The sequence below is a fragment of the Pithys albifrons genome, chromosome 5 (genome assembly GCF_047495875.1).
Source record: "Pithys albifrons albifrons isolate INPA30051 chromosome 5, PitAlb_v1, whole genome shotgun sequence".
In the NCBI taxonomy this organism is placed as follows: Eukaryota; Metazoa; Chordata; class Aves; order Passeriformes; family Thamnophilidae; genus Pithys; species Pithys albifrons.
The window spans coordinates 52,666,406-52,680,996 of NC_092462.1; the positions used below are offsets into that span (position 1 = coordinate 52,666,406).

Here is a 14,591-nt window from a genome sequence, read left to right on the forward strand (position 1 = left end):
CTGGCAAAACACATGCATGGAAAGGGATTAAACACACCTAAAATATTTCTGCCTTTAATGGATGCATCCTGCTTCCTCAGTACCAATTTTATGGAATGGTCTCAAAGTACCAAATTAAGAAGTTTATCAGTGATGTTACTCACTTATCGTCCTGCAGTGATCAACCAGTGGCAACACCTGAACTGCTGTAAAGCATTAATTACTGAAGACTATGGTTCGGCTTCCATTTAGGCTGAAAATTTCTCATCTGTTACTGACTAATCTGATAAGATCAGTATTCAATAAAAGAAATAATAATTAAGGCTACAAAAGAAAACAGAGAAGTCACAAAATTCTATAACCCGAACAATTATGATTACCAACGCTACCTCTGATTCCTCTGTGAAGAGTATTACGCTTGATTTTGCTTTCCAAATGGCAGCTCCTTTTCTATCTTTTCTTCTTCTTCTCACATGTGGACATTTAACAGGAAGTCTAAAGTCTACTCTGATAAAGTGCAACCCACTGAAAACCTGCCTTCCCTCCTGTCTGCAGGCAGCAAGAGGCAGGATTTACAGAGTGCAGAATGAACCTGTTTAACTGCTCAGGTGGCCTGTAGGAAGTCTGCAGAGTTGCATCAGCTGTTTGGCCAGTAGAGGAGGGGGAGAAGGTGGAATGTGAAGGTAATCCCTCAAAGCAAAGTAAAACAATTTGGTAAGTCAACACTAATGCATGTCCATGAATACACTCAGCTTCCAGATCCAGAACAGAGAAGAGCAGAACCACTGTAACAACAAACTGAATATTACATTGTTATGCACAAGTGATCTGGAGGATAGCAGAGAAGGCAAAGATAAATAGCAGAGCAATTCAACTGAACCTAACTAGGAGCTCACATTCCACTGAACCAAACAGCCACGTGTTAAAATCCAAGCAATGCGCAGCCTTCAGAACTTTCATGAGATTAGTAAGTGCACTTAAACAGGATCTGAACACTTCAGCGCACACTGAAAGACTGATTCTCTGCTCATCTGCCAGCCTAGTCAGCATTTGTTGCCTCCTATTCCATGTTTGACCTGTACCTCTTTCAAATATATTACCTCCTTTCCTGCAGCTTTCATATAAAATTCTACTATTGTAGGTACTCCTATACAAGCCACCACACTTATTCTTTATGGTTCAGGATTTGGCAAGTTGACTCTATAACTATTAATATATTTTATCAATATGCAGGTTATTTTCCACTTGAGGTTCATACTTGGACTACCATTCAGAACTCCTCTTCTGCACAATGCAATTCTACAAGTCTGCAGGTCCAAACTAATATTCCTTAAGAAATACTTATTTGGAAGAGTCACCAGCTTTCCTGGGCTTGTGAGAACTTCTCCAAGATAATGAACAGCAGATGACACTGCTCATGAACCAGGTGGAAACATTGCACAAATACCTCAGAAGCACTCCTCTTATGCTTCAACCGCTTATAATACCCCCAAAAATTAACAAGGCCAATAGGAACAATGGACTGAGATGTAATTTTGACAGGAGATTCATTCATTTATATCCAATCATTTATTTATGAAGCTGTTGGCTTCCATGCCAGTGCTTCAATCCTAAGGTCCAGAGTACCCCAACACTCCACTAGGATCAACAAATGCATTATACAAAACTCTTATGTGCAAAGATAACACACAAAACAAAGTACAAAAGGTTAGGAAGAAAGTGTATTACTACCAGGGACCACACTAAAGCAGGTTGGTACATGGAAAATTGATGACTGATTGCAGTAGGAATTAAAAGAGATATCTGACCAGTAGTCATATGAATAGGGAAATTTCATTTGTAATTTACTAGGGAAAAATAATTTATCAATTTATTTTCAACCTCAGTATTAAACAAGGCTTTCCAAAAACAAGAAAGAAAAAAGGAAACCCACTAAGAGAAACCACACACACAAAGTAAAAAAATAACAGAAGTGACAAACCCACCTAAAAGCCTGAATTTTAAAAACATTCTTTCAGAAGTGCTTAGTCTAACCAACCTCAACTACCAAAAGTTAGATAATAAGAATCATCTTTGACGAGAAACTGCAGGACTTCAAATAGAAAGGACAGGCTAATAGGGAGGAGGCTCAATAGTGATGCATTACCACCACCCTCACTATAGAGTTGTTTACACATGGCTCTCTGCATGCTGGGCTTACGAGTCACATCTGCTCTTCACAGTTAAGAAACCAGACAAGATATGGTAAGAGTGTGGACAGAAGAATTCATTAACCATTTTATTTACTGCATTAAATTATTTTCCTTTGTTGCATTTCAAACCTTACACCATTCAGCTTGGTAAACTAACAAGAGAATCCTCACAGTCATGTAAGATGCAACTGCCAAAAGAAAAGACATCAACATCCTTAGTTCTCTTCAGATCTTCCATTTAGGTAGTGCAAAGCCTTATTTCATACATGGTACAGAATTAGAGAGGAACTGCAAACTTCTACAACCAATGATATAATAGTCCTATTATTTTACACAGATGTCTGAAATATTTAACTTCATAACCAAATGTGGTAATACGACCAGGAGCCTTCTATTACCAGAAAGCTTCAAATACAGAATCACAAGAAGCAACAAGTTCTTCTAGTCTGACGTACAACTTAAAGCAATGACTGAATGAGGAATTCTTGAAAAACTGTGTATTTCAATACTGTTGATTAAAACCAGCTCTGAAAGATGGACTTCTTAAAAAGTTATCACTACCTCCAAATTAATCTCATTTACTAACATTATCAAGGCCTGAGAAACAAATGTCCTGATATCAAATGGGCACAGAGGCCATCAAACATGAAATGTATACTTACTAGTTATAGCCAAGCTCCTGTTCTGCAAATCAAGATTATGAGCACATATTTGCTTTGAAAGGAACAGAACTGAGTAATCAATTCTAACCAACGTGATTTATTACGGGATTAGAAAAACTAGTAATTAGTTAATTAATAATTATTTTGTTGCTTAAAAAGCACTATTAAAACAGTATTGGCAAATACATTACAAATAATTTACACACCATAAATATTCTAAGCACAGAATGCTAAAGCAACAGTTACAATACTTGCAACTCTATTACAAAATTATTTTTTAAAAATTTGCCTGAAGAACCAATAGATAAGACCCTCACCATAAGCACATAATCAGACAGGTAGGTGCTAACTACAGCTGGTTTCAAGAATAAGAGTTCTTCAAATCCACACTTTCCTTAGGCACTTAGGATTTAACGGCTTGCTACCCCTATCTGTCAGAGACCGAAACCCAATTAATTTTAATTAATGAATCAAGTTCATTTTCCTGCACAGAGATACTTGTATGCTATAAAAGTATTTTTTTTTCTGCTGTGAAATACTATGTAGTTCTTTTGGCTAAAGTTCCTTTTTTTTTTTTTTTTGTCTGAATCTATTTTCGGAGTACTGCTCTAAGTAATGCCAAGCATCTCATTCTTCTGAACTGCAATTTCTTTCCCTGTTCAACAGGTAACTCCTACACACAGCAGCCCACCTCAAAACAAATCATCCATTCTCCAATCTAAAACTGGCACCGCTGCTACACATATCTTGCTGCCTACTTCCAACACACATCCCTCAACAAGAAAGCTCCACCATTTACTTTACAAACTATTCACACACACCCTCTTCAAATGTAGCACGTGACTACTGGGAGTTTCTGACAATCTGCAAAACAGTTCTCCTACTATGACCAATTCTAAACAGTCAGTATGTGAAAACTGTAGTGAAAATTGTCCACTACACAGAAATTTGTAAATGCCGAATAAACGTATGTGAATATCTTGCTGCACTGCAGTGCAAGGTGAAGTTTCCTAATCAGTCTACAGTGATTTAAGTGTGTCCTGTTCTCAAGCAGGGTAAGAGCACTCACCTTCTTCCAGACACCTGCCCCTTCCTGCTTGTGTAATACTCTGAGTAGGGCTAGAAAATTCAATCCAATTGAAAATCATGGGGCTTGAGTGTGTCTGCTTTAGCTGGTTTAAAATGATGACTGAGCTGTTCTCTTCACCTTTTTAGCAGTGAACAAAGAACTAAAAAGTCTTAGACCCTTTTCATAGCCAAAGAACGTGGCTCTTGTTAAAGTGATGCTACAGAAGCAGGAACATCTGCCTGAAAGTGGAGTGGGGAGGTATAAAGGCAAAAATCAAATAACTGAAGAAACACGTTCATTAGTTAGAATGTTTAAGACAGTGAGAAAGAGAGACAGAGATTTAGAAAAAGAGAATAACAAAAATCTTATTTCAAAAGAAATGTAATATTGTAACAGATCGAAGTGTGATTCATTTTGTGAGTGAACTCTGCTCCCCTTTTTCCATCTTTCCACTCTGCAGGACTAAACAGTCATTATACAATATATACAAAAGAAAAATATCCGACGACGAGACACTGTGCCTCGAGGTTGCGGTGGGAGAAACTGCTGCCCCCTGGTGCTCCACACCACCCGCAGCATCACAGCCATTCCACGGGAGTGGCTAACGGCAGAAGAGGTTGGGTAATGTGAGCTGTGGCTTGCCGCAATAGAGTTAGCATAATTTAGCACTCCATTCTCCAGCTTCCGGCTGTAAAGAATTAAAAGTCTCTACAGACCATCTCACCCATGCAGAAAATCCTTTTCAGATCTTCAAACTGGAGATCAGCCTCACCTTCAGGCTCACCAGAAATCACCTGGCTGTCCTGCCAGGCAGCAAATTGTGTAATAGCTCTCTGATGGGCTTAATTTTAAAGTTATATACAGAAGCAGAGAAAAACAGTGGGGGAAGGAAAAGTGGCAGCACCAACAAGAAGGAGGTGGACAGAGAAGGGCCTGTACATGGGACAGTATTTGTTATAATTTGAAAAAGCCCAACATCCTAACACTGAGTTTTTTCCTTCTGTTCATAAATTGAATATGTGTACTGAAACGAACACAGAAAAAGAAAATAACTGAAGAAAAAGACCGAATGTTTTAAATTACTCCTCCTATTTATAGCACATCCTGTTTTCCATTTTGGACACACTTGTTTCTCTAACTATTCTGCTTACCCAGCTGTAGGTTGTTAAGATTTTATCTTGCTGCTATTATGTCCCAGAGGAAATGCTTGGATAGGCAATTTAGGTGTGTTTTTTTTTCCTATTTAATATGGGAAGGTTTTGTGGCTTTCAAAAATAAGTAAGGCTATTTCCAGTCACAAAGGGATGCATCAAACCTGTAAAAACAGTAGTTTCAGCCAGTAGCTGAGGTTGAACAGGCCCTTCACATGCCTGTAAGTACATGAGAGCATTTCACATGTAAGTTTACACACCAAGCTCTTGAAATCACTTCACTTTGAAGTACACTGAATTTGAGAGGCACCTGTGTCCATATACAGCTTACCTCACTGTCAGTCAAACTCTTTTGCAAGCAGTGCATTAATAACAGAAACAATTCTGTTATGTGCTGTGTCCAGTTAAGCAACGTCTCACTTGAAGATGCAAGAAGAGCATCTCAGTGAAATTAGGATGGCTACGTTTTACTGCATTTACTATAATGTACTATTCCTTCCTGTTCAGTTACACTTTTTATTTCTTACACAATGACCTTAGAGATCAGTCAGAAGTTAGAGCTTGCAGAGCTCATGCTATGAAATTCAAACTTCAGTGGGACAGATGTCATTACCTACAAGCTTTTCTCAGGCAATCTTGGTCTCAGCATATGATGTACTATCTGTCTTACATGAAGTGGGATGCATAAAATGATGCATCTGCATGCTCATGTGCAGTGATTTTCCTCTAGTCTGTGATTCTTCATCACTATAGAATTTCAGGAAATAAATATGAGAACAGTGGATAACTATGACTCACGTGGCCAGTGTCATAGACTGGAGCAGCACACATGAGGACAAATTCAGTCTGCAATACAGAACTCAGTGGAGGTCATAAAAGAAATCTAATTCCTTCTGTGAGGCTTAGGTTTTTCTACTACATAGTTCTATACTCCAGCATGGAAAGATGAAATAGAAGCATCATCTTTTCTTCACAGCAGTACTGGTGATACATTTTCTTTCCCATATCTCATTAAAATAGTACACATAAAAACTTCTCCGGCTAGTTAATGTGACACAATAGGAACAATGTTACATATGAAGCTGAAAAGTAAAGAGCTGATGAGGTTGACATGACAAAAAAGCAAGTGGGAAACTGCAGTGACAGTTCAGACAGGACACCAGGCAAATACGTCCATTCAGTAGACAAAATGATTCCCCCTTCACAGACTACATACACTAACAAGTTCATGGAAGCAAATAAATATAGACTTTACCATCATATCGGCTGGGAGAATCACATGCTTTCTGAGGGGTTGCCACTCGCAGGAATATCTGCTGCCTCCACGAATGCCTTCGAGTCCTTACAGGGCTGTCTGCATCAATGGCCTGCTGGCTGTGTTTGGATTCATAGTCACTAAAATTGCAGAACATAGGGCAGCTTGTGAGTAGGTTACCTGAATCTGGTAGTAATAGTGATACAGCTTTCAGTGAAAACAGTAAGAGGAACCACCAGCTAAGGAGTGCAGTGTGCTGTGCACATGCTGGGGCAAGCTCTTGGTGTTAAGTAGGTGAAGCCTGCTTTGTGGCAACAAGCTTATACAAGGCTGCAAACATCAATGAGGTTCATAAATGGGCTGGCAGCTCTGTGCAATTTGCTTTCTGCAGTTTTAATTAATTTTCACTTTTCTTTGCAGCATTGTAGTAATCACAGCATATTAAAGACATACAAAATGATGTGGCTTTACTGCTATACTATTTATGTGCCATCCACAAAATCTATCAAATATTCACAGGAAACACAAAGACTTGCAGATGACTTTTATCAGCACACATGAAGGAGCTTTATAAACACGAACTATACTTCCAACCTTCTGTGAACTGGGTATGCAATGCATTTCTTCCCAACACAGATTTGGACCAAAACTTTTAACCTCTGTGTTCACAAGTCTACCTCTGAAATACTCAACAAACTTGTTAACAGTGTTCAGGAGCCTTGGATATTACTCCTTTGATGTAATTCACAAACTCCATACAGAGGTTTTTATTCAGAAGGTTAAATGAAATAGTGAAGAGCAATGTTGTTTACCTATTAAAAATCCTACTAATAACTTTCACCTGTTACAACTCTAAGCTATTCATTGCTTTATTCCAGTCATTGGCTAAATGGTTGTGTGAGTCTTTGATGAAGCTGAAAGGGAAAAATGAAATTCAAATAGCTCTGGCAGGCAACAGGCAGGAGCATCTTACAGGTCATCCTCTCCACCCAGTTTGAGGACACTAACATTGCTCAGGATGAATCCTGTATATTCTCTTAACTGAAAACTGTCCTTTGTCAGGAATAATCACAGGAGTACATAGGTGGAAGTTGCATGGCCATTGCAACATCAAAAATGGCTAAGTTCTGCTTCATCCTTTTGACAGCAATTACATGCAGAATACACACAAGTGAACAGTTGCATACATCACATTTACAAATGCAAGAAGCATTTGAAATATTTCAGACAAAGAAACCTTTGAAAATACAGTTTTACCTCCAGGCTTTAAGAAAGAACCCTACCTTGTTGTGCTCCTAAAGTCAGAGGTGTTATTTTCATCTACAGGAGCCAGAAATTTTAAGAAATTTGGCACAGAAGAGGAAGAATGAAGCTTTTTCCTTAAGGCAGTACGGTAGGAGATGCTGAGAGTGCAGTTGGGAAAAGTATAGTTTAGAATAAAGAAGTGTAAAATCCACAGAATAAAAATAATACACATTTCTAAGTTTCAAATAAAAAGCAGCTAAATTCCTGATGGCCTGAATATCAGCCAAAGTAAAAACTGAAACTGGTAACAAAGTGCTACTTTGAAATACATATTTGTTTGGGCAAACTAAAATGTTCCAATATATATAATGTACTTCCAGTTAAGTAATTATTCTTTGCTATATCCCAAGATTTTTAGTGCATGTTTCAAATAAATTCCTTTAATCTAATAATAACTGATGCCAACTTTACCATTGCACATTTACTTAAATATCAGTTCCCATTACTTTCCATGAAGTTTGGTGGAAAAGGTTAGTAAAAGCTGACACTAATTACCTTTTGCTGGCAAATGAGAGATAAGACTTTGGCAAAAAAAAATTTGTAAAGCATTAACAGGGTTTTATTCAGACAAGCTTGGAACTTTTCAGTTAAAAGCTGAGGCTTCTGACTAATCATTCAAGATTGTGGCTTTATTTATGCAACAGACAGGAGCGCTAATCAAATTTCACCAACCGTCTTCTGGTCTTTTAAAATAACAAGTCGCAAACATATTCAGAAGAAGGTTAATAGAAGGAAATAAGAACAACTCAGATAGTGAAAAGTTTTTGTATGGAATGAAAATACAGAAAACTATTTGGTTGATAATACTAGAAGACCTTTCCTCCGAAGAGTACACAAAACCATGCAAGTAGGAGAATTTACTCCTGAAAAAGTAAGTTTAAGAAACAATTGCTTCTGATAAACCATAACAATATATCTGGATGGCATTTAGATCTGTTTCCTGAATATGTGAATCGGATGGTGGGGGGATACTCTGGGATAATCACCAGTACAAAGTGAAGTAGGTTCTTTAGTAGCTGGTATGGAGATAAAGAAGTTAAAGCTGTAGCATGGGGTGCCCTGCAAAAGGGTTCACTTACAATCACATTGTAGATCCATCACAATTACATGGTAATTCCATGTGCAGAATACAGTCAACTTGGGAACCTTGACTTTATTGATTTAAGCTCATTAACCCATTTGATATCCCTATCGATTTCCATTTTCAGTCTTGTTGCTTAGATATTCAATATGATATATCCTTAAAGAACAGGGAAAGGGAAGGAGAAGGTACAACTGTGTGTACAGAATCATTAGCCAATCTACCTGGAAAAATTTACTTTTGAGAAGTAAACCTTTAGGATTCAAGTAGGTCTTAATAAACTGAAGAGTGAAGAAGACACTGTAGAGTTATATATCCTGGCCTGACCTACGCCACACTCCTGAGGTGAAGTTAAAGTAAGGGATGCTAGTTAGTACTCAGCAAATACAACTGAAGAAACTAGTGATACAAGGTTCTTAATTGACTATTTTCTCAAGTTGAGAAAAATCAGCATCTTGGAGAAACAGGAAACTTTCACCCAAGAGAACAATAAAGAACAATAAACAGCAAGAGCAGTAAAAATTGTTTGCCAATGGCCAGTGACTCTTGACTTCCAAGGACATTTGGTTTCATTAGCCTTTTCAGCTAAAATAAGCAGCTTAAGCTCAAGGGGTTAAGAAGGGGGTTCACAGTTCAAGATTTTTAGGCAGCTACTTTCAGTTTCAGATTCTCAGGGAAAAAAAGAGTTAATGTCCTTTTCTCAATGTTCTCTTCATATATTTAGTTCTAGGAAAGGAGTTATGTAAAAGTATAATTTGATATTGCTGAAAGTAACCAAGACAAACACATAAGCTGATGGGTTAGGAATTTTTGGTTGTTCTTGGGTTTTTGTTTTGTGAGGAGTGGGGTGGGAGGGGGTGTTGTTTGGGCGGGGTGGTTTGTATGGCTCTCCATAGTCCTGCTACTTCTTGCCTCAGTTAACTTGGTCAACTTGCCTTTAGTTTCAGGCACTAAAGAATATTCATACATTGCTGTGTTACCATGAACAAAGCAGAATAGAAGCAAATGATTCAGGAAGGACAGAGTGATCTCAGGTTTTTGGCAACTTATCCTTCACACAACTTAAGAAGTGCTGCTGTCTGCTGCATAATAACAAATTGCTTTGGAGCAACTGGCACTAGAGAAAGAGCCAGTGTTTGGAAGAATTTTATTGATTAAAACAACAAATTATGTAATTAGCTACTACATTCAGTTAAAGACTTCCCTCTCCCATAAAAATCTATCACTTTTGGTCTATATTAAATTATTTTAATTATTTACACTATAGAGCTTCATATTTACGACATGGTGAAAGAAAGCCTACTCCAAACCATTTGCAGGTGCTAGCTCACCTTTTTTGTGCAAAATGCCCACTTTGTTCTCCACTTGAATTATGCCTTAGATATTTAAAAAAGTTGGGTGAAGAGGCTGAGGGATTAAGATGAGCTAGAGTAGGAGAATGTCCAAGTTGACCAGAAGAACTTTTAGGTTCGCCAACAGGTTCATTCAAACCATAGAGTGGGATTCCAACCAGAGTGATGGAGTTGAGACAGCACAAAGAGCAAAAGAGTAAGAACAGAAAGAAGGAGAAAAAAAATTAAATTCCTTCTCTAATCTTTGAAAAAGACCTGGCATATATAAATGAGACATTTCCCATGTTTTTCACAGTTAATGCAGTAACTTAAGAACATGAACTTTTAACCCAATCAGCAAATCCCAAATACATATTTACAGGCTTCAGCAAGGCATTTCAGCACATAACTAAATTAAAACTCACAAAAAATGGCAGTAACACCCCCATTTCTTTTTCCTTATATATGCTTCCCCTTGGTTTCTCTGATAAAGTCAGGCTTATGATCAAGAGTTCCGATGGATAAGAAGTGAAATGTTACAGGAAGAACCAAATTTATATCTACTTTAAAAAAACATTTGAATTGAGGTAAGCTGTTCAAAAACACTCATAAAGCAGTCAAGACTTCTTAGAAATCTATAATTCCAGTGATTTTTTGAGAACTTTAAGCATACTTGTCTTGTAAGTTTACCATTTTCTCTGTTTCTGTATATTTGCTGTGAAATGGAAGCAATAGGGATTTCTTTTGGGTTTAAGTTATGTGAGGGAGCAGGCACACTCAGGTCTTACCAAAAATCACATGACCAAACCCAAATAGAAATAACCAAGGAAATGAAAAATATATTTAATTTCTAGCTGCATTCTTATAATAAGTTTATCACTGACTGAACAAGCAGCTACAAGCATCAGGGCAGCTCTTGTGAAGATAACAGACCAACATGAAGTCCTAAACTGCACTATAAAAATACTCTATTACTTTAGAATTATAAAGGTTCAAAAAAGGGACACAGAGGCAACCCAGGTTATGTTTTCTTTCAAATACTGTCAGTCTGGTTTTTTCACTGTCATCACCCATTTCATGCATGTTCATTTACTGCCCTGCCTTCTGCAGGAAAAAAATGAGGTGGAACACACAGAGGATTTCCTACTAACTTGTGTAAATGAGCAGTGTGGGCAGTAAAACAGAAGCCTACAGATTGAAATGTTTCCACAGTAATTGGAAAAGGCAGAGAGAAGGATGGGAGAAAACTGACATGAAGTTAAGAGCAGACTAAGAGACGCAGGGGCATCCATTGAAGAACAGCTTGAAGAACATTAGCATTAAGGCAAGCAGTAGCTTATTTTTGTGAGTACACTCTATATAGTGAGTACGCTCATTGAAAAGCCAGACAGGAACCTCATCTCTAATAATAACTAGGCAATTTATGTCAGTTTTGTGTGCTATCTCAAAGTCACATATGAATTCACTAATTAGTAAGGTTTTCAGGAACACAAAAGGCTGCTGGATTTTTCTCTCTAAATAGATCACTAGAAGTAGCACTTATATATACTGTTCACAGCTCAAACCCCCAAAAATTAATGCTTGCATGAATGTAACCAAACCGCTTAGGAGCAATCCTGTGTTGAGCTTACAAGTAGTTTTGTGACATGTACTGTGGAACCCCACATTTCATGTCTTCTCTCGGGGCTAAAATTGTGTTTAAATAGAATGCCTCCAAACCTCCAAAGAGGGTCACACCACTCTGACACGTCTTATCCATTAAGAGGACATACCTGGTATGAAATTATCATCCCCAAATATGTCCTCAACAAATGAAATCATAGCCTGATTTTAATAAGTCTTACTTTCTTTTGTGAGGAGTCTCTGTGCTCACTGAGTGATACCTCATAAGTTTCCTCTGAGGAACAGATGGCGATGTTTCAACAGGTCCCAGAGACTCCTGGCTTTCTGTTGGCAAATGACTTAGTGTGTTTGCTCGCCTCCGAAAGCTTTGCTGTGGCAACGTAACATACTGTTCAACAGGAGAATCATCTGTGTTGTTGGAGAGGTCACCCACTGATCCACTGGTCTTGACAGCTCTTTCAGTAGGAAGTGTAGGAAGTCTCTCTTTCTCCTTTTCACACAATGGTGCTTCCTAGCAGTGCAAGAAATAAGGTTGTCAATATGTGGGTATACAATCCAGCTTGGGCATTGCAGTACCATGTCACTATAACATCCCACAGAGACCTGCTTCAAACATGCACATTTTTTATCAACATAGCTCAAAGAAAGATGCTTGATGTTTTATGTCTCTGTAATTCATCACTTAGGTCAACAAAGAGTCTTTATTTTGCATAGAAAAAGTAATTTTGAGAGTAATTGTATTTTATAGTATGTTGAATACAACTCAGAAGAAATGAGGTCAGAACAAAAGGGACAGGTCTGGGTTACAGTGAAAAGGGTGGCATGGCAGAGTACTGTATATTTAGCATCCCACCTAACAATTCCTATTGTTTATCTGAAGATTCACACAAAGAACTTAATCCTAACACTAGATGCTTGTTTCAGTCTGAAACCAAGTATTTTCTTCATTCTCCATTTTGAGTGTTTCTGGCAATCATCCATCATTCAAAAACATAAGCAGAAAGAGCAGACTCTTGACTACACGAAGTCAGGAGTCTGGAGGTGGTCAGGCATCACAGGAGAATCAATAGCTGTGTATCCCCAGGTCTGCTATCTAGAGGGCTATGCTGCCTCCAGAGAAGACAACTGGCTTCTTCTATGCTGTTTGCTTATAGTGTTTCATACTGACTAAAAGCTTTCTAACCACACAAAAGGGAAAAGTACTCCACTTCTTATGTTTCTTATGAATGCAATCCTGCATTCACAGTATGTATTTCAGGGCTAAACCCAGCCAGATTAGGATCAGCAGGATGGTAATGATAGCATTTGTTTTGATGCAGATTGTTGCAATATCCAGATGATGTTATACAATATTTTATTTCATATATATCGACTCACACATTCATACAAAATATATATTATACACAGTACTACGCATTTCTAATTCAAGTGAAAACTCAGTTGCACCTTGTTTACAGCCTGGGGAACAGAATGAAAAGCCCAAAAGCAACTTGAAACCATTGGAAAACAGAAACAGATTTATTATGAGTCCTATCTTGCCAGAAAGTATGGAAATCTCCAGTGAAACTCTACAGATACCAGCATATTACACATTGCTATTGTACTGACATGTGACTACTATTTTTAGCCTGAATCTCTGTTATCAAAGTGGTAATTCATTCAAGTTGTTCCTCAAGAGGACTCAGACACACTCTAACATTACATATATGGAAAATTATTTGAGTAACCAACTTGCAAATTCTAAAAAACTTGAATATTGCTTCAGGCTGGGGGAAAAACAAACAGAGAAAAGAAAGGAAGGGCAGTGGCTGATCCAAGAAGCTGCCTGCAATGAATGCAGCCCTGTCATTCTCAGAGGGATTCAGCACAGGTATAAGTGTGTGTAAAGATACACACTTTGGATCAGCAAGCAGAAGCAGGATTCTTACAGATAGGAAGAACAGGACATACCTATCCTCCCTACTCTGTGACATTGTTTTTATCATACTGCTTGGCTATCTGGGGTTTATTTCTTTTCATACACAATCAGGTAACTTGTCTACTGGGAAAACTCAATTGAAACAAAATGCAAGATGTTAGAAGAAAACACCTATATGAGCATTTCCCATCTAATCAATTGTTTCAGCACAACTAATATTATAGATTATTATTTAGATTATTATCTGAAGTTTCTAAATACGTACAATTACCCCAGGCTTTACTTACTTTATTTGTGGTGCTTAAGGTACTGGACATGGAGCTGTCCAAATCCACAGAACCAGAACTGTCCAGTGGGCCTCTGGCTTTACTGCCCTGAAGAGATAAAGCACACCAGCAGTTAAGATTATGATATATGGGGCATACCAAAAAGAGATTTGTGTAGCAGTCAGAATCTGTAATGTTTAAAGACAGTATGAAAATTAATTTTCTCAAATGCCTAAGAATATTCTTTGCCCTTATGGGAAACAGAAGTTTCATTCAGGACAGTCTTTGACAATTTAAAGGATGCTGTGGAATTAAGGAATTCTCTCTCATTGGGAATTATGTGTTTTCCATGATATGTATGTAATCACATATTGCACACACATATTATAACTATTGTTAAAGTACCTTCTGTATTATGTACTTCTTACACAGATACAAAGAAATAAAAAGGACATCTAGTATGAAGGACTAACCCCATATGAATTCAATACACAGCAAAGCATAGTTTCTGGTATTATCATTTCAGTGCCTACAATCAGAAAGCATAAATATTTCTGTGTAGTATGTTCAACAATATTTTTGAAAAATTTATTTGGCTAATGCTTTCAAGGTAACCAAGAGAAACATCAAGAAACCTACTGAAGGATTCTTATGTGCTGACACAATTATGGAACTTGCATCTGCCTAACCTTAAATGGTATAATTTCTTAATGTTCTGAAGTTAGGGCTTATGTTCTCTGTGAACTGTTATTCCAGGTA

At 37.7% G+C, this 14,591-nt stretch overlaps 1 protein-coding gene across 6 annotated transcripts in view; it reads right to left on the reverse strand.

Annotated features, from left to right (window-relative positions):
- Window positions 1-14,591, reverse strand: part of TBC1D1 (TBC1 domain family member 1) — a 111,055-nt gene that overhangs the window by 24,120 nt on the left and 72,344 nt on the right. For 2 of the 6 annotated variants that reach the window (XM_071556647.1, XM_071556653.1), the window contains 5 exons: window positions 13,854-13,940; window positions 11,870-12,159; window positions 10,026-10,154; window positions 7,592-7,711; window positions 6,309-6,448 (listed from right to left, as the gene is read on the reverse strand). In XM_071556647.1, the coding sequence (XP_071412748.1) occupies window positions 6,309-6,448; window positions 7,592-7,711; window positions 10,026-10,154; window positions 11,870-12,159; window positions 13,854-13,940 (766 nt within the window). The remainder of the gene's footprint in view (window positions 1-6,308; window positions 6,449-7,591; window positions 7,712-10,025; window positions 10,155-11,869; window positions 12,160-13,853; window positions 13,941-14,591) is intronic. The other 4 variants (XM_071556648.1, XM_071556650.1, XM_071556652.1 and 1 more) reach the window with 4 other exon arrangements.